This window comes from Pongo pygmaeus, chromosome 9 (genome assembly GCF_028885625.2).
Source record: "Pongo pygmaeus isolate AG05252 chromosome 9, NHGRI_mPonPyg2-v2.0_pri, whole genome shotgun sequence".
In the NCBI taxonomy this organism is placed as follows: domain Eukaryota; kingdom Metazoa; phylum Chordata; class Mammalia; order Primates; family Hominidae; genus Pongo; species Pongo pygmaeus.
In genome coordinates, this window is record NC_072382.2 from 130,363,286 (window position 1) to 130,384,043 (window position 20,758).

The following is a 20,758-nucleotide window of genomic DNA, read 5'->3' on the forward strand; positions in this document are numbered from 1 at the left end:
TTTCCTTCTTAGAGTTCAAACACACAGAAGTAACTTGAAAATTAAATACTTTGATTGTAATTCAGGAGATAAGAGGGGCGTTAACCTTCCTATTTAGAGATGAGGAAATTGATAGCCATTTAGCATAACTAGATTTTCAGATTTGCATTCTTCACAAATTGCACACATAGTGGCTGCTTTATGTTGCCTTTTCCTGGTTACTATTATTTCACATAACATGCTCAAGGACCAGTACAGTGTTTCATACTAGGCTACAGAGTCGGGCTGACCTGAGCTCAAATCCGGGGTCTGTCACTCACAAAGAGTGTAACTTTTGGCAAGTTATTTCAACTATATAAATCTCCCTGCCTGAAAAATTTACTTGTCTGTAAAATGGAGTTAATAATTCACAGAATCTTTGGTAAGATTTAAACAGGGTAATGTATGTAAAATGTATGGCAGTGCCTGGCTAAAAGTAAAGGATGAATACTGGTAGTTTTATTCAGGTCAAAACACACACACACGCACATACACACATACACACACACACACACACCAAACCAGGTTTGAACTCAGGTATCCTCAAAATACTCATGCACTGTAGTGAGCAGTATTGAGGAACCACTTAATACAAATAATTATTCTGCCATAGATTAAGGAGGTAGTTCGTAGGTGGCATATGTATTTAAAAATCTCTACCCACGACAGTGGACAGACAATGGAGAAAGATTACTCTTTCAACAAATAATAGGGGACAACCAGATACACATACGAAAAAGAAAGAAACTGGACCTTTGTGCATAAAAGTTAACTCTAAGTGGATCAGAGACATAAATGTAAGAGCTAAAGCTATAAAGCTCATATAAGAAAAAACAGGATTAAATCTTCATAACCGTGTGTTGGGCAATAATTTCTTAGGTACAATGCTAAAAGCACTAGAAAAAAAAAAGAAAAAAATAGATAAATTGGGCTATATCAAATCTAAAACCTATGGTGCTGCAAATTCTAAACATCCAGAAAGTAAAAAGACAACTCACTTTATGGGAGAAAATATTTGTAAATTATATGCCTGATAAGGGACTTGTATTCAGACTATGTAAAGAACTCTTACAACTCAACAATAAAAAGACAACCCAATTTAAAAACGGGCCAAGGATTTTAATAGACATTTCTCCAAAGAAGGTATACGAATGACCGGTAAACACATGAGAAAAGCTCAATATCATTAATTACTAAAGAAATGCAAATCAAAATGACAATGAAATACTACTGCTCATTCACCATGAGGATAAATTGGAATCCTCTTACATTGCTAGTAGGAATGTAAAATGAAGCAGCCACTTTCAAAAACAGTTGGGCAGTTCCACAAATAGAGTTACCATATGACCCAGAAATTCTACCCCTGGAAAAATGAAAACATATTCACACAAAAAACTTGTACAACAATGTTAATAGCAGCCTTGTTTATAATAACCACAAAGTGAAAAGCACCTAAATGGCCATCAAATTATGGATAAATAAAATGTGCCATGGCCATATAATGGAATATTATTTTGATGATAAAAGGATATACTGATGCCTGCTACAACATGGGTGAAACTTGAAAACATTATGCTTAGTGGCCAGTCACAAAAGGTCACATATTGTATAACTCTACTTATGAGAATTCCAGAATAGGCAAATTTATAAAGATAGAAATTAGACCAGTAGCTTTTGAGGTGTGGAGATAGGAGGAATGAGAAAGAATGAAGATCGACTGCTAATAGATATAGGATTTCTGTTAAGAAGAATAAAAATGTTGCTGGGCGCAGTGGGTCATGCCTGTAATCCCAGCACTTTGGGAGGCCAAGGCGGGCGGATCACCTGAGGTCAGGAGTCGGAGACCAGTCTGACCAACATGGTGAAACCTTGTCTCTACTAAAAACACAAAACATTAGCCGGGTGTGGTGGCAGGTGCCTGTTATCCCAGCCACTCAGGAGTCTGAGACTGGAGAATCACTTCAACCCAGGAGGCGGACGGAGGATGCAGTGAGCAGAGATTGTGCCATTGTACTCCAGCCTGGGCAACAAGAGAGAAATTCCATCTCAAAAAAAAAAAAAAAAAAAGAAGAAGAAAAATGTTCTAAAATTAAATTGCGATGATAGCTGCACAATACTGTAAATACACTAAAAAGAACTTAGATTGTACACTTTAAATAGGTGAATTGTATAGTATGTGAATTATATCTCAATAAAGCTCACCTCAATAAACTGTTTAAAAAAAAAAAAAACATTTGTTTTCTAGAGGTGAAGGCAAGACAAAAAAAGAGGGAGAATTTCCTATCATCAGGAAAGCCTGCCCAGTGGGGTCTATGAACATCATCTTAAGACCATTTGCTTCACCAAAATTCAGTGGAAAAACGTCTAACATTTCCGTGACCTTCTTTTCTAAACTTCCTAAGTGACTTAGAGAGAGGCTGCCTGGGAAACTCCAAATGGAATTTAAAAATATTATCTCCTGGCTTTATAAACAGCAAGGAACACTAATGAAGTGAGGGAGCAGCGGCCCCAGGAATGGGATATTTCATTCAGGTTGGGAGCCCCATGTGGAGTCTAAACTCATCTCTGAAAGCGGCAGGAAGGCCACGGAGAGGCCAGACCAGGGTGAGGGAGGTGAAAATCAACACAGGGGAGAGAAGAAAGAATAACAACCCTCAAGGATACATAAAGCAGAGCCGGAGTGGCCACTCTTCCAAACACCAGTAAAACAACCCCTTTCCAAATCGGGTTCTGTCCTCATTCTGCCGACTAAGTTTGGATGAACCAGTGCTCCTCAAGGCAAACCCCCTCAGCCTCAATTTCATGTGATTGCGAGGCCTCAGGAGGGTCTCTCCATAATTCTAGTCTCAACAGGACCATCCCTCTCATCATTCCCAGTCCCCTGGTGCTCACCAGCTCTGCCAGCTTGGCTGTGTCCGTCTCAGCACGGCAACAAGGTTGCGTGATGTTCCTTGAGGATGAGACTGAACCACACTTTATAGCCCCAACGCCTCATGAAGAACAAGGGCTTAATAAATATGTGTTGATTAATAAGGGACAAAATAAAGACGCTCTAATGTCACTGACACCCTAAACCAGTCGGTAACTTGGAATTACCCATGATCTAACTGAGGAACAAGACACCAACCATCCCTCCACTAGCTAGGACAAGTTTGGACAACCAGGATACAAATATTTATCAAATCCTCTGCTCTGTGGCAAGTATTAGGCTAGGCATTGAGGATACAGAAATAAATGGTGAAGTCCTTTTGCCTTAGAATGAGAGGAACCATAACACAAAAAGTCTTCTGAGCTGATCTTTGGGTTTTATTCTAAATTACTGCAAAGTTTGTGTTTTCTTTTGTTTTGTTTTAATTTTTGTTACTTCTTAACCAATCTTTAAAATCTTGGGTAGTACCCACAATGATCCTGACAGATTAATTTAATAACCTGGTTTGGTTCTCCACAGACCTTAACTGAGTGTCCGTGGCAATTTAGGCACTCTGCTAGGTACCAGAAACATGACAAGGACAAAGCCCCTGACCTCAAGCTGTATACAGTCTCAGAGGAAAGACAAAACAATGATTGCAATATGGTGCAATGGTCTCTACAATACAGGTATTCACCAGTATCAGGGGAACACAACTGGGGTCTCAACACAAGTATTGATTATAATAAGGGCTCCATACGAGAGCTACGTGGAAGATAAAGTCAATGGGACTTGTGACTGAATATGAAAATATAGTGGCTGTCTGCTGCTTTTCTATCTGTAGTCTTTTCCTTCTTTTTCCAGTAAAGCACTCCCCATTTTCCTTTAGGAAACTGTCTCTTTTTTACACAGTATAGCTCTGGTGGAACTGCTGATCACAGTACCACCTACACCTTCTATTCACAAAGATGATACATGTCTCACATGGTGAATTAGAATGCCCCAGCCCCATTATTTCATTCATTGCCTTGGGGATGGGCACACAGACCAAGAATTTTATATATAACCATTATGAACAAGGCATTCTTTAATGAGGTCTATGACTATGGACTTCTCTTCTTCCACCAAAGCAGATGTGAGCTAGAATGAGAGAAAAGGAAAAGGGGAAGAGGGAAGAGGAAGAGCAGGAAGAGAAGAGGGAGGAGGAAGAGGGTAAAAGAGAGACTTCAGAAGATTGTTGGATTCCCTAGAATCCCCAGGTTGACTCTTCTACTGGACTTCCCATCTGTTAAGTCAGGAAATTCTTTCTTACACTGAAGCTAGTTTGAGTCAGGTTTCTGCCACTTACAAACAAAAAGATCCTTCCTTAACCAACACAAGTGTTAAGGTATTTAAACAAAACAAAACAAAACAAAACAAACAAACAAAAAAAAAAAACAGGGGAGAGGGAGTCAATAACTACCAGTTCTTTAGCCTGGTGATTGGTAGCTGATAGTGACCTTCGTCAAAACAAGAGAGAGGATAAAGACAGCAACAACCCCTCCACTAGCTACAGAGTTACAGGTTACAGAGTCAAGAGAAAGCAGTGAGCTCAGTTTTAAGTCTGAGGTATCTGTGTGTGACTCAGGTGAACACTTGTCACAAAAAATACCCATGGAACACACCCTCCATGTATTAACTCTTAAGTGATGACACCAAAATGCCTTTCCTCCCTATTATTCTTTGATTTATAAATTTTCTTTAGGCCCAGCGTGGTGGCTCACACCTGTAATCCCAGCACTTTGGGAGACCGAGATGGGTGGATTACCTGAGGTCAGGAGTTCAGGACCAGCCTGGCTAACATGGTGAAAACCCGTCTCTACTAAAAAATACAAAAATTAGCTGGGCATGGTGGCAAGCGACTGTAATCCCAGCTACTCGGGAGGCTGAGACAGGAGAATTGCTTGAACCCTGGAGGTGGAAGTTACAGTGAGCCCAGATCGTGCCATTGCACTCCAGCCCTGGTGACAAGAGCGAAACTCTGTCTCAAAAAAAAAAAAAATTATTTAAAGAGATTTTTTTATAATAATTTATTTTTCAAAATAAACTGAATGTGATATATATGCACAGAGAAAAGTACTAGTTCACAGCCAGGAAGAGAGAAAAGATTATGCATTTCAAAGCTACCAGAACAGCATAGATTCTCTCCCCAATCTTTGCAGCAGAACTTTCCCTTCTGTTAAACACAGGGAAAAATGATCACTCTCCACCTGCCCATTCTGACATAGACATTGGGAAGTTTGAAAAATGAGAAAAGTAAGTGACCAGTAAAGATGGGGGAGGTGCAGAAGTACATTTCAGACCTTCTCTCCTTAGCCCCAAAAATCTACTGGTTGAGTTTTCATATCAGCATGCCCAGCTCATGCCTCCTTTTTGCCTCTGTCACTGCAGCAGAATTAAAAGATTACTCTCAAACTCAACGTCTCTCCTTTCACATCTGGCCTGCTCTTTCCCACTCAATAATTTCCTAAAGCATTCCCTTAAGTTCCTTAAGTTCCCTTAAAAGGTTGTGAAAATTTTATCTTACATGATAGAACCAGAAGGATAATAATAAAAAAATTACTAATACTCCTTCTGAAATATCCTGAAAGATATTTGAGAGGAGAGGTAATTTATAAACTCTAATAATGGATTTCAGAGTCATATTTTCCCCTCACTAATCTAAATCCCTCTTTTTCCATTTAATCTCATTGTGTTCTTAGTCTTCAGTGGATCTAAAAAATAGCTGTTGACTCCCTGATGACATTTTAGGAAGAGTTAAGTCTACATTTGTATTTAATCTTAATTAATTTTATACTTAATTCCAACTCACTGCTCACCTGAAGCTCAATGTCTATGAAAGATAAATGAAAACTCTGAAGAGGAAAAGTCAAGCAAGAGATGTGTGGATACATGTTATAGCACTCAATGGTATGGTACTATTAAAGCTGAGTATGTCCAAATTGTGGAAACTGCCCTAAATGTCATAAGAAAGTCAGTTCCTTGTATATTTTATAATTTAAATTATATTAAAAGCTCTTTGAGATAAAAATAGGCATAGAGCAAACTGTTTCTTCAACTGCTTTAAAAACCTGTGAGATCAGAAAGGAATTTTGAAAGGGCAGATGGAAAAGTGATCAATTGTTTACTAAAAAAAAATATATATATATATATGTATATGGAATTTCCCTTTTCTGTAGCCCAGTTAGTACGGCTGAGAGATGCAGGCAGCCCTAGGGAAATGTAGGGAAATGTGGATAAATGTACTGCGGCTACAAGCCTAATCCCTGAGCCCCTCACCCCTGCCTTCTCCCAGTTCTGCTCAAAGACATTGCAATTCCATTCTTTTCCACGGCTCTCCCTCTCCCCATCTCCAGAGCAGCAGCTCTGCATCACATTGAGTTTAAAATAAAGAAATGCTTTTCCTAAAGAATTCACACACAAATAATCTCATTACCCCAGTGCTTAGGTTTATACAGCAGACGTCTTCTGCCAGGAAAAGAAAAAAAAAATGCACTCTACACTCACTCACATGGAACAGCTGCGAGGAGAGAAATGGTATTTAATTCATTGTGAAATATTCAACAATGGCTACACTGCACTTTTAAAAGCCTTTTGATAGTAAAACCCACAGGGAACAGCCCATCCTGTGTGCTGAAAAGCAGCTTCCCCACAATTAGTCTCTCTATTCAGAAGTCTGGGAAGTCTGTGTAAACTTCAGCACGTGCTATGTACACTGTGGGTAGCTTCAAGGGTATAACCTTTCAGAAACTTCTTAGGGTTTAGTCTTGCTCAGTGACTCTGTCTGCTCACAGAGCTGGCTGGTTCGGGGTGGGGGTGGGGGCAGTGTAAGGGGACAAAGGGAGTATGATGCTTAGGTGAAGAGGTAAGCAAACCCTCTAGACCCTAACTGAATGCCCAACAAAGGAAAAACCATTCTCTGGAGGAGCTTTGCAAATTATCAGGCTTCCTCATGCCCTTAAATGACCAATATGGGACTCCAAAAAACCAGAGAGAAGATATAAAAGAAATCAGGTAACAGTGTCTCGTTTTTCCTTTTACATCCCTGTGGAATTTTCATGGGTCTCTGCTTTGTGGGAAAGCTAGGAAAGTTTATCTATTCTTATCCTGGAGGTGGGCAATTGTCACAGCAATAAAGATGTGAACAAATGTTTGGGCAGGCAAAATGTGCATGGTGGTTAAGAACATGCACTTTGGAGGAACATTTACATTTAATTACCAACCTGCCTCCCAGAATTAGTTAGGCTTCTTTGGGGAGGTAAGTTGACTTCTCTGAGTCTTATTTATCTCATCTGTAAAATGGGAATAGTATCACCCTCACAGGAATATTGTAAAAGCAAAAGACCACATATGTGCAATCCTCGGTATACAGAAAGCGTTTAATGAATGGTAACCACTGTACCTCTCAAGCAGCTCTAGAAGAACTGGCCTTCTTTTGGACTTTCTGGAATAAGATTACTAGAATTGGAAAAGAATGGGCTATGAACTATTTTTCATCTATATTTTAATTTACAATTGATCAGTTAAGAAGCAACACAGAAATATGTACAGATACCTAACGAGAAGTTCAGAGGGATCTAAACCATGTTAAAAACACAACAAAAGATTAAAATTCAAGAAAATGTGGCATCATGGTAGTTGGTTTTATTGTTCAGAAAGTTTAAATTCAGAGTTTTTAAAGCCCAAAGTATTGATGAGATGTCCAAATATTTCAGGTATGGTTGAAGTGAGCACAACAACTTTCTATTATTTCTAATCTCTACTCAACTCTGCAGGAACAGCCCACAGGCATTTCTGTCTCAAGGAGCTAGCCACTTTCATTATAAAACCCAAAATTCAACCAGTGAACGTTCACCAGGATGCAAGCTCTAAGCCCTGCTCAGCTAAGAATATCCACCTGATGTACTGACCAAAGATGAAAATGCCAAGACATGGCTGGGAAGTTCAAAGTAGTTGACTTGGGTTGGGTAATCTGTCTAGACCGGAGAAGTCTGAAAATGGCCTCCTCTTGTCTAAGTGAGTTTGTAGCAGTAGATGTTAACAGTCAATGGTTCCAACAGAAGCTAATGATCAGAAATGAGGGCTAAGACTCCAAAAGAATGACCTTGGTTCAGGGGCAGTGCACTGAAAGAGTCTGTAGCATCCAGGAGTTTTTCTGCCATAGTCATTCCTGTATACAGTCTCTTGGCCATGAGGGATTGGTTCCAGGACAACCCCTTGCCTAAGATACCAAAATTCATATATGCTCAAGTCCCTGATATAAAATGGTGTAGTATTTGCAAATAACCTATGCACATCCTCCCATACACTTTAAGTCATCTCAGATTTACTTATAATACTTAATACAATGTGAATGATATGTAAATAGTTGTTATACTGTATTGTTTAGGGAATAATGACAAGAAAAAGTCAGTACATGTTCAGTATGAATGCAAATATTCTTTAAAAAAAATTTTTTTTTTTTGCTCTGAAGTTGGTTGAATCCATGAATGCAGAACCCATGGATACGAAGAGCCAAGTGTACATTGTTTACAGGGGGGAAGGTGTTAGCTCTGAATTTCTGCACTTCTATCCCTTTTAGGGGCACTATTTCTACATCTTTTCTTCCCTATATGACATAAGGATGCTGGGAAAAATCTACTGTGACTAGAAAGTTCATGAGACGCAGATCATAGTGTGACTTTCCTGTGGTGCTTTGACACAGACTGAAGCTCCCCATCCCTACCTCCAGCTCACTTTAGGGAGGTCCCAGGTCCACAGTTTTCCTGGGGTGTTTGCAGAGATCATCCTGAGGAGCATGAAGTAAAAAAATGTGTTAAAGGAAAAGGAGCGATCTGGCTAGACTTTGGGCAAGGCTGCAATGCTTCTTCTGTCTCAGAGACAATGGAATGGAAACAACTTCCAGATTTAAATACACTCTCTTGGGACTGACCAGAGCAGGGAGAAGGGATTTATAGGAAGGAAGTTTATACCAGAGAATTCATCCCAGTTCAACAAAATATGCATTGCATACTCTAGAAGTACAATGTGCTAAGTGCCGCAGGAAGGTACAAATGTACCTTTCCCTTGGAACAGTAGTTTTTAACCTCTTTGGGAGTCTCAGACAACTTTGAGAATCAGAGGAAAGCTACAGATCCTTAGAAAAATTTCTGCATAAAATTTCAGCAGGATCACACTTTCCTGAAACTCTCCTGGGCAAGAACCCCTGCTCCATGAGAAACAGCAGGTCTAAGACATGGCGGAAAGTTGTCAAGATTGATTTTTAAAAAATGTGTGAGGTATGTAAGATAGCCAGTAAAAATGGCAAAGGCAACTGGAACTCTATAGCTACTTAAATCACTGGTATTTCTGCCTCTCAGGCACTACCTCAGCAAGTCTCAGGAGGTATGGAAAAGACTGATGACACAACTTTGAAAATTGGTGGCTTTGTTTTTTTGGTTTTTTTTTTTAATCCCACCTAACAGAGATCCCAAAGTCCTGTTTTCTTAAATAGCAAGAAGGTTTGAAAGAGGCAAACAATTCTTCAAAGATCATAAGGAATCTAACTAGGATGTCCAGGAATGGAGTGGGAGAAGCGTATCCCTATTTTTAAAAATAGGGATAATGGGGAGGGTGTGGCCAACTGACTAGATCAAGATGTGGGGCAGGGTCTGGACTGAAAGCTGAGGGGCCACTCACACTGGCAGCTTTGGGGACAGCCAAGGTTGCCCCATGCTTCAGTGGGAAGGTGATTTTTGTCAGAGTGCAGTTAGGTTTCATGTTTGACTGATGACCTCTGTCCCATGAGCTATTTATGCTCTTTAGACAGCAGTGAGGGAACAAGTCATTGAAGATGGAACCTGGAGGCATTCAATAGGGGAAAAAAAGAGAGAAAGAAAGAAAAAAAAGAAAGAGCGAGGAAGGAAAGGAAAGGAAAAAGAAGAGAGAGAAAAAGAAGTGGGGGAGTGAGAGACGAAGGAAGAAAAGGAGGGAGGGGAACCCTGGGCAATTACAGTAATGTATGAAAAGGTAACCTATGAAATCAGGGTTAAGAGCCTTCTCCATGCCATGCCTGGTGCTTTGCCATTTCCACATTCAATACGGTTTTTTTTTTTTAATTTCTTCCTTCACAGTAATTCTGTGAGGTGGGCACTATTATATTACAAATGAGGAAACTGAGGCTCAGAGGGCTCAGTGAATCGTCCAGGGTTGCACAGCTGGTGGGTGGCAGAGCTGAAACCTGTGCCCCAACCAGCCCTACCCAGCTCTCTTGATCCTTTGTTAAACGGTAACGACACACACTCTTACCTATCTCTCTATCTCCCCAACCTATCTAGAACTCCCTGTAACCTCTTGCAAAACTAAATCTAAGCCCAGAATCTCTTCTGTTCCAACCGTCTATTCCTTAAGCCCCGCTTGGGGCCCAGGCGCTGCCACAGGACGAAGGGAGAGGTTCGGGCCGAGGCAGCCCACGCCCGTCCTCTCCTCCCTCCTCTCCTGGGAGTGGAAAGCTCGTCCCGGGACGCCCCGGCTCCGGGCCGGCTTCGCCTGCGCCCGCGTTGCTGGCAGCGCCGGGGTTAACCCTCCCGCCCTGCGGAGCAATGATTTCTGTTTTATTTCAGCAGGGGAAGTGTGTGCTGCCTGATTAGCCTGATGGTTTCCTCTTTTCCCATAACCTCCAGACCCCCATGGCCCAAGTGTTTACTCTCTGAAATAAAAAATCTGCTGGTGTTTTTCTTTTTGTGTGCTCGTGTATTTTGGGAGGATTGCAGGGGAGGAAGGCGGGGTGGGGTTAGGGACCGGGAGGCTGGGGGAGGGGAGCGGGCCGCCTCCTCCAGCTGCAGGCTCCGGGCTGAGACCCCTGGCTGCAGTGCAAGAAAGCAACTTATTAATGAGGGAGCTGGGTCTCCTGCCTCGGCAGCTATAAACACAGTGAACATCTGGAGAGAGAGCCCGTGTCTCTAGGCGGCCAGACACAGCACTACAGGCTGTCCTTGCGGCGCAGCCCGCCCCCACCCTCCACTCTCAAGCGCCCCTCGCCCCTCTGCTGGGCTCCGGCTCCCACCTCATCCGCCCACCCGAAGATGTCCATTCACCCAGTGCCGCGGCCGGAGCCGAGCGGGGCCTGACGCCAGCCAGCGGCGTCCACCGTCCCACCCCGTGCGAGGAGTTCCAGCAGAGGGGTCAAACTGCTTGAATCGCATAAGAACTCGGTGCCCCAGGGACCTTTTCCCAACTCGGACTAAATATTTGTGGTTTGAAAAAGTTGAGAGAACTTTTTTTTTCTCCGCAGCCCCCTGGGAGTCCCAGCGCAATGCTGTTACTTCCTAGGATGTTTGAGAAGCTGCGAGTCCGAGGGCAGGCCCGCGGAAGGCTTGCCTTTCCATTGTCACTCCGCGAACCCAGCCTGGAGGCTTCGGTTTCTCTGTCTTGGTTTCCTTCCTTCCCAGGGACCTAGAGGGGTGATTTACATTTGTAAAGGCCTTTCCAAGCCCTCCTTCCTCGGGGCTGTTGGGGTCACTCCTGAGAGCATGGGGTCTCTGGTCTCTAACCTGGGTGTGCAGCTCTTTCTGGCCCTCACCAGGCTGGCCTCTCCTTTCGCTGGCGAAATGGGGCACAGTGGGCAGATGCTAGCACATTAGCCTTGAGCAAGATAAGAGTGGGCAGGACTCAGATGTGAGTGAGTGGGCATCTGGTTTCTTTGATTCACCTAAATCCACACTCACACCATGGCGAAAGGAAAAAGAGGAAAAGCAGCGTTTATTTATTGGTGCCCGGCGATAGGCCGTGACCTTTTAAGTATACTAGCCTCATGCAGTGGACACAAGAACTCTGGAAAGAGTGTGTTTCACCTGGGAAAGGTGAGGGTTGGGTAGCTCAGTCAGGCGGAGGGCCTGTACCGGGCAGTGCTGCTGGGGTCTTGAGGCATAGGCTGGCTCTTCCCACAACACCAGGCCAAACCCTCTGCTTAGACCTAACACTCTTCAATTATACTCAAAATGTGTACCAAAAGACCTTGTAATCTGAATATGAAATAGTACCAGCTCAAAAGCTACCAAGGCAGCAGGAGGTGGGAGGCAAAAGGAACAGGCCACGTAGGAAGCAGGAGCAACTTCAGTCCACAGCTGATCAGAGGCATGCCCTCCACTTAGGGAGAATAGGGTCAGGCATTCGCAGAATCTCAGTATCAGATGAGCAAACTGACAGGGCGAGTGTGCGGGAGATATTAGGCATGTGGACTCTCCCTAGTGGACTGCTTGGGCTAGGCTGGCCTTGCTTTCCTTCCTCTTTCCCTGGCCATCTCAGAGACGGGATGGGGATACGTGGCAAGGCTGTTCCTGCATCAGGCTTCTGTCAGTACTCTCCCCTGGGAGTAGCTTGTCAGGGCAGCTAGGCCCCAACCTCGGCCTTCTGTGAAAGGCTGGAACCTAAGATAGGGTTACAGCTTGCTCCTCCCAAGCAGCAGAGCTATCCAGGCAGAATCCAAAAAGGTCCACGTTTCCCCATCTCCCTTAATGTTTGGACTTTATTTAAAGACAGGAGTTTAATTACCTAGTCTTGTGCTAGAAAATAGTCGGGCATTAGCATAGACAGTTCCTCACTGAGCTAGAAAATCATGAGACTGGAGTGGCCCAGTTGTGTTTCTAATTCACTTTGCCTGGACTCCCTGTAAGTCTTCTCTGAGAAGAACCGTCCAGCCTCTTCTCAGGGACAGCATTAGTCCAATGTTGTAATCGTCCAATGTTACAACATCCCTAAAGCACACACACTCTCAGGACCATTCTATTCTGAAGAACAAAGAACCTGACACACACCCTCTAGAAAAGAAAAGCACACCCTGAATGAGGAAAGAAGAGAGGGGTGCAGTAGATGATAGAGTCTGAAACACCATTCTGTAAAACCACAGACCTGCCATAAGAATAAACATTTCAGAGCAAGGTGAGTCTCCATTTAACAAGTCTCTCTGGCACTCCCTCAGGGCTCTCAACACTTAAAAGCCAAATTGGAGGCATCTGTGCTTCCTGCTGAGACGTCCCACCTGGTTGTGGATAGCCGTTTCCAAACACTGGCCCAGGTTTGATCTCTCCCAGCCGCTAGGCCGTCTGAGAAAGCCCCAGGAGGGACTATGAACTCGGACTCTCAGCATATCTCCCACTTGAACTTCCAAAGTTTATTTGGGAAAGACATTCTTTAGTTCCACCATTTTGTTAGTAAATTTGTTTTAGAGATTTTAGTGAGATCCAAAGCTACACATTAATACTGCCAAACTTTATGTCATAAATAAGTATAATATTTCATATGGAAACCATTTGCTGTAGCATGTAAATGTACACCCACACACATGCTTGCATAAAAGTTGTTTTAAAGGAGAACTGAGGCTTCCCCTTTTCCATATATTTTCTCACTATCCTGGGTGTGGCACTGGTCACCAAACGTGTTCAACCAATCAGTGGGTCACTCTCTGACTCAATGAAACCCAGTTTGGACTCCCAAAATGCACTTTGGGTCAATGAGTCATAATAGCAAATATTCATATCAGGCTTGCTAAGTGATGGCACTGTTTTATGCTTTACACATATTAACTTAGTGGTTCTCAAAGTTTGATCTCTAGACCAGCAGCATCAGCAGCACCTGAGAACTTGTTAGAAATGCAAATTTTTGAGCCTTAGCCTAGACTCACTGAATCAGAAACCCTGGGGGGTAGAACTCCATAACCAGTGTCTTAAGAAGCCCTAAAGTGATTCTCATGTACCCTGGGAGTTTCTGCTTTGATAAGTCTGGGGTACAGCTCAAGATTTTGCATTTCTAACAAGTTCTCAGATGATAGTGATGCTGCCGGTCTGGGGACCACGCTTGGAGAATCATTGGTATAGATCCGGAAACTGGGTTACAAGATTAAGTTATCTAAGGTCACACAGTTAGGAAGAGCTGATGCAAACACAAGCAACCTGGGCCCAGAGTCTGGGTTCTTTCCTACTACACTAAATAAATATCCTTTCTCATGAAGAATGGGAAGTGGCAGACAGGCTGTGAATGTGGTTCTGTGAAGGTCTTACGGTGTTCAGTGACCAAAGACATAGCAAACTGCATTCTACAAGAAAAAGTATTGTCTGGTTTCTCAAATCAAAGACCATGGTAATAAGACTATAGGTTCCTCCTCATGAAGGTTAAGTTGTGTTTCCTATGTTCTCTAGCTCCAGGCTGCTTCCCAGCTCTAAGCAAGTATTTTGCAAAAGTGTACTTTGCTCACAACACCACATCCGTAAGTTTGGCTGATTTCAGACAAATCTATCCTTGAAATGAAAAATAATTTGATACTGTAACACTTTGGAAGAGTGCTAAGTAAGCATCATATTTTCTGATACAAACTATGACCATTCATGAGCATCATAACTGTGAAGTTGAAATCAAATATGGACCGCTGGCATTGATGGGATGGACTGAGGTCTTGTGTCCTGTGTGCTCAGTTGGGTCTCTGATGTCGGTTTTGGAAAACAGGCAGTGTCTGACTTCAGCTAGGTCTGGGCACCACTCCGAGGCTCACTACCATTACCCTGTGTATCCAACAGGACTGTGGGTAGGAACCAGTCATGATAGTTAATGACGGTAAAACATCAGTGAGCTCTTCGAGACAGGAGCAAGAAACTGAAACGTAAAAATGATTCTTGTTATGGTGGTTGGAGAGAAAGGGCTGAGGTTGAGGGACAGAATAGAGGAAGGGAGCAGAGAGGAGGCAGGGTCAGTGGCTCCACTCCAGTCAGACTATAAACAGTAACAGACATTTCAGCCGTGTCTTGTGTAAGAGGCTCCATTGATTCACAAGGTTCCCTAACAGAAGGATGACGAGAAGCTGAGACAGAAAGGGCCCATTCATTCATGCAGAACACCAGCACTCAGCCCCATTGGCTCTCGCTAATGGCTCCAGGCTGATAGGGAGGAGGGGGAAGAGGCGGACGGTAGGAGGAGGTAGAAATGAAAGAAAATGATGACTACAAGATTGTTGTGAAGAAATGTACAGCTGCACAGGCAATTGCATGCAAATGTGGCTTCCCTTTTTAGCTGTATAGCTAATGTCCTCAGATTCATCTATTTTTCTCTTTCATGTTATCTTCCCCTCCCGTTCTTGCCTTGTCTTTTTCTGGGCTCCCCACTTTTTTCCCTTTCCCATTCATCTTTCATCTTCCTTTCCCATTATTCCCTACCACGCTACTAATATCCACCTTTATTTTCTGTCCATTTTCACACATCTCTTCTTTCTTCCACCACACCCGCTTTATCATCTATTTTGTCCAATCGATTCCCGACAGGCCTTGGCGCCTTAGTATTCTCTCCCACTCACCTGATAAGGCTTTCCCTCATTCATACTTTCTCTCTGCTTGATTCTCTCTTCCCCATCCCTCCACCCTCCCACCACCCTCCTCATCCTCCTCCTCCCCTCCTCCTCCTCCTCCTCCTCAGCCTCTGCCCCTTCGTGAATAGGAACAACATTCTGAAAAGGCTTGCTCATTCCTTGATGGCCCCTCCTGTCAGTATTCTCTGCACTGACAGATGTATAGTCCTTGGAAAAGAAGTTCATTCATCCCTTCTGAGAGCATGAACGTGAAGGGGGAGCAGTGGTGGGCAGTAGCCATGAGACGGAGGACGGGAAGGAAACTGAAGTTATAAATAGGATAAAAGAAGATGAAAAAAATGTCGAGTATTTTTTCTCTTTCTTTATATTCAACACATCTCCAAGGAAATGTACCACAGCTGGAGAAATCACTGGTTGGTCTATGTCTTCATCTCCCTTCCCTATAACCCCACAATCCCCATCCAAACAACACCCATCGCTGAGGAGAGCTGGACCACAGCCCAGAAATAATCCCTCCAACTCCTTCGTCTGGGAAGCTCAAAAGTTAAAGGAGGGGCTAGAAAGGCTCAGGGTTCTTGCCAAACATTTCCATCAGAGGGAGTCTAGGACAGTGGGAACTACAACCATCACATTTGTGAAGAGATTGCCCCCAACTGGTAGAGGCCACACCCCGATGGAAGCTGTGTACCATCTCTGAGCTGCAGTTGATGGCAACCCAGGTCATTCTAGGAATGGTTATTATATGCCCCAATCTTCTCAACCTACCAAAAGCCGGGGTGACCCCAGCTTCCTTCTTGCAACTATAAACTATGAGAAGAAGATGACATTACCCTGCTATAAGTCCTTGCATTTTAAAGCTGTTCTTCATATGCTTCCCAGACGCTGTCTCATAGGCCACGAAATAAAAACATCTTTACCTTTGAGAAACTTGACAAAGAGTAGCGTGAAAAATCAGCTCCACTCGGGAGTTTATGTACTTCAGTTTAAGGAAAAGGAAGGCCATGTCTCTTTGCTATGAAGAAGAGACATTCTGATCTTCAGGCTATGAGCAAATGGAGAAGGCCTCAGACATTAATAAGAGGTAACTTGTAGCAAGCAGAGACCATCGATAGCAAGCAGAGACCAACTGAGATTAAAGCGAGGCAGCTTTAATCTCAGTTGCATTGGGAGATATAAGACTTAAGCCTTGTGGCATTAATAGGATTCAAGAATTATACAAATATAAATACAGCCATTTTGACCTTTTGCTTATACAAACAAAACCTATTTTGTTTAGAATTTTAAAGGATCACTTTTCTCATGTCCTCAAATTTTTAGTCCTTAAGTCTGACCTGTGAGCAGGTACAAAATCCTCCTGGCTCCCTTGTGAAATGGATAGGTAGCTGAGACATTTGTATTTATGCTTAGAGGAACTGAGATACCAAGCAGAAAGTGACAGCATAAATATTATTATGTCTACAATCCAGGACAGTGCCAAAGAATACCTCAAAGATCAATGGCTATTGAGTCAAGGGAACATGGGACACAGGAATCTATTTCATTCTGCCCTGGAGAGAAACCAGGCAAATGGAAAGCTACTCCCCATGCCTCCTCACCCACCATACACACAGCCCATGGAGTGCCACAGCATCTTGCCCTGTGTCTGTTTATTCCTGATGAGCAATAAAGCATGGACAACAAAGCAAACATTTATTTTACTTCTCCACTGTTATTTAAGTAATTGACCAAAGAATGTTGTGGGCTAAAATAACACTGAACCAAAAAGTAGCCTTCAAGTTAGTGACTCCCCCTGCCATGCCCTGCCCAGGTCTTTCCCCAGAATTACATTTTCCCAACATGTAAGAGTAATGACATTTTTATGCTAAGAATTCATCCTGGGAGAAAACACAGATTTTGACTAGCTATTTGGTATTCAAATATGTTATCATAACATGGTCTCATGTGAAAGTGAACTTAATATCTGAATTGATCATTTCAAAATTTCCAAATTCAAATTTAACGTTTTTTGTTTAAAAACAAAACAAAACAAAAAAAACACTAGCTGGTAAACCAAGAACTAATGGAATTTGTGAGAAACAGAGTGTCTCCTGAAAACAGCATGGAGATGAGGACTTCAGATTCCTGAGATCCCTGGGAATGCAGATCCATTGATTTGAGAGTTCTCTGGAGGAGACTCCCACTCACCAGAGGGCAGCACTGCCACCAGCAAGCGGAAGGAGAGAAGGGAGAGACAGACAGAGGAAAAAGAATCGGGATCCAGGTGGGCATGGACAGAGAGGCCGGGAACAATGGAAACAGATGATCATCGAAAGAAAGCATGTTCTCTAAGAAGGCCGAGCAATTCACACACCTCTGTTTATCCAGCTCAGACTCTGTAATTGCAAAACTTCTAGGCTCTCTGACAACAGCCAAAAACGGGTTTCAGGAAATGCAGGATAGGCAAAACTACTTGCAAGGTGGAGACCTAAAGCAGCCTTTCTTGGGCCCATTCCTAGAGTTTAGACTTCCTGTCGGGGAATAAAGTAACGCAAAATTCATGGAGAAGGCCCGGGACTTTCCATTCAAGAACAATAGCATCCGTACCCGCATAAGCCATGGCAGCTGTTATTTGAAAGAATGCAGCCCTCATCAGATTTCCATTGTCCTTCAACTCTATCCTCATTCCCAGCTTTTGTTTATGTTCCTACCTGAGACACAGTGTTCAAGACCAGTAGGAACTTCCTGAGTTGCCATCTCATCCCAAAAGGGGTAGCAAGGTCTTTGCTGGTGATAATTGGACTGGAAACCACAGTTCATTCGAGGATCTTCATAAGTGTTGCTAGGTCCTTGCCTCTGCAAGAAAAAATAGAAGAAAATATATTAGGAGGAAAATCTCTGTTATTTAGCCCTAAAGGAACTATGACTTCATATCATCCAATCACATGTAAGTAGGAATCATCTATAGATGATGACAGAACAGAACCAACTATTGTTTTCTTCCCTTATCCCCCCACATAAAGACGCAGGGAAAGAGAAGAATTTCTGACTCAGACTATGTATGCATTTATCTTCCTCCATTTCTTCAAGTGTTTAAGGACTACGTTTTCTGGCCTTCAAATAAGAACCCATGGTTAACAGCAGGGCCGAATGCTGACCATCTTGAATTTATACACTCTGGGCTTATTTTTAATGGTACCTTACTCTGTAAAAACGTCGTGAAAGGATATTCTTAAAAGGCTTACTCTACTACCATACAACAAGTAAATGATACATGCCAAAGGAAAAAAAAATGGACCTATGTAATAAAATTCACCTCATTTTTTGGTTAATCAGTGTGTATAGGTTTAAAGACATTGGTTGCTAGGCAGAAATTGTCGGTTTCCCTCAATTTTCGAAGACTTGTGCCACACTCTTAGTAGTTTTATGAACTCCATAAAATATACAATCCCAATCTACATAGTACTCTCTAACGAAGACAAATGTGCTATGTGGAAGTTCATGTTTTGCTGTATTTAAAACCCTAGCCTTTGAAGCCAGGTATACATAATTCAAATCCCAGCTCTATCACTTACCAACATGGAGCCTGGGCCTGTTCCTTAATCCAAACCTTAGTTCATGCAATTGTAAAATGAAAATAATAGAAACTGGCAACATGTTCATATAGTTCTAGCTACTCGGGAGGCTAAGGCAAGAGGATCACTTGAGCCCAAAAGTTTGAGGCTCAGTCAGGGCAACATAGCAAGACCCTACCTCTAAAAATAAAATGGAAGTAATAATACTTACCTCACGAAGTAGGACGATTGAATGAAATAATGTATGAGAAAATTGTATATAAAGCAAATTAAAATATAAAATTGCATTTAATGAAATTATACAATGTATGAAACGCATGTGATAAGTATGTGAGGCCTGGTCTTCAATATAAGTTAGGCATTATTTTAATTTAAGAGATCCTTAACATGCCTGGAAATGGCCACACAGGTTAAAAACTAAGACACAAAAGGAAAAGCAGCAAATTCACAGAAAGATTTCCTGAGACTAGGATTCTAATCTACACTGGCCCATCCTCAACTTGCTCTTTTTCTTTTTTATTATTACTCTCTTAGGCCCCTGCACCTTCATAAAAACCCCAACTAAGGCAATCAAACTCTGCTAGAATTTAATATGGTTAAATCTATTGACATTAAGGTCTCAATAAATGTAGCTCATAAGATGGTATTCTCACCCCTGAAGACTAGCTTGCAACTCCCAGAAAGATTCTCCAACTGGAGAACTTAGGTCTTCTCTTCTTCTGAGCATACAAGAATTCAGTACTACTATGTTAGGTTCAGTTGTCCACTATCTGCTCTCTTTCCCAATTGACAATGGCCCATTCACTTCAGTTCAGTAAAAATAACAGAAGAGAATATATTGACACAGAGAAAAATGACAATGAACCCAAAATGCAGAAGGAGGTTCCATGCACATGATATTGGACCTGGTGTTCTATAATATTCATAAAATATTCAAACTAGAGCTGGATGAAGTTTACTTTGGGGCTGTTTATCTTCCAACTGTGTTAAAGGTACTGAGGATGTAAGTGGGACTCAATGGAAACGTCGCCAGTTGTGTTGCATCGAAGGCTAACATCCTTAACCTGCTGTTGCCAGGGGCCTTAATGAGCACTGTGAGAATGTGCAATGGCAGATTTGCCACCTATATGTGTGTGCAGCCAAGAGACAGGGGAACCATTAGCAAGAATACACTACTGAGCATCAGTCAGAAAATGTTTCCTGGCCTGGCATGGTGGCTCACACCTGTCATCCCAGCACTTCGGGAGGCCGAGGAGGGCAGATCACCTGAGGTCAGGAGTTCGAGACCAGCCTGGACAACATGGTGAAACCCTGTCTCTACTAAAAGTACAAAAATTAGCCAGGTGTGGTGGTGGGCTCCTGTAATCCCAGCTACTAGGGAGACTGAGGCAGGAGAATCGCTTGAACCTGGGAGGTGGAGTTTGCAGTGAGCCGAGATCGAGACAGTGCCACTGCACTCCAGCCTGGGTGACAGAGCAATACTCAACTCAAAAAAAAAAAAAAGGGAGAAAAGAAAAGAAAATGTTTCCTTAATTTTGGCTTCAAACCATTTTGCTGGAATGTTATTTAATGCTATATGCTCCTGAAGCAGCTACACTAAATACTTCTTTTGGATTCCCAACCATAAGCAGGTCTTCAACAAAACTTTGAAATGGAATCAATTCAAAACACACTTCCTAGTCTTATAAATCAAGCCTTGTGCTCTCAATATCTATCCTCATCTTCTTCATATTCCTTTAGAGCCTTTTTCAAAATTTAATGTCAAGTATCAGAGTTGTAGGAATAGGGTCTTGAGCGAGAAAATTTTGATTCTAAATGCTGTGAAGAAGAACTCTAAGTTACCCACATCTCTCTTCTTTTGGGACAGCATGCCTGGTTTGCCAAAAAACAAAAGAGCCTTGTAAAGTGGTA

General features: G+C 42.5%; 1 protein-coding gene across 2 annotated transcripts in view; it reads right to left on the reverse strand.

Annotated features, from left to right (window-relative positions):
* Nucleotides 1-20,758, reverse strand: part of ETS1 (ETS proto-oncogene 1, transcription factor) — a 138,027-nt gene that overhangs the window by 80,237 nt on the left and 37,032 nt on the right. For both annotated transcript variants that reach the window (XM_063671608.1, XM_054438711.2), the window contains exon 3: nucleotides 17,984-18,128. In XM_063671608.1, the coding sequence (XP_063527678.1) occupies nucleotides 17,984-18,128 (145 nt within the window). The remainder of the gene's footprint in view (nucleotides 1-17,983; nucleotides 18,129-20,758) is intronic.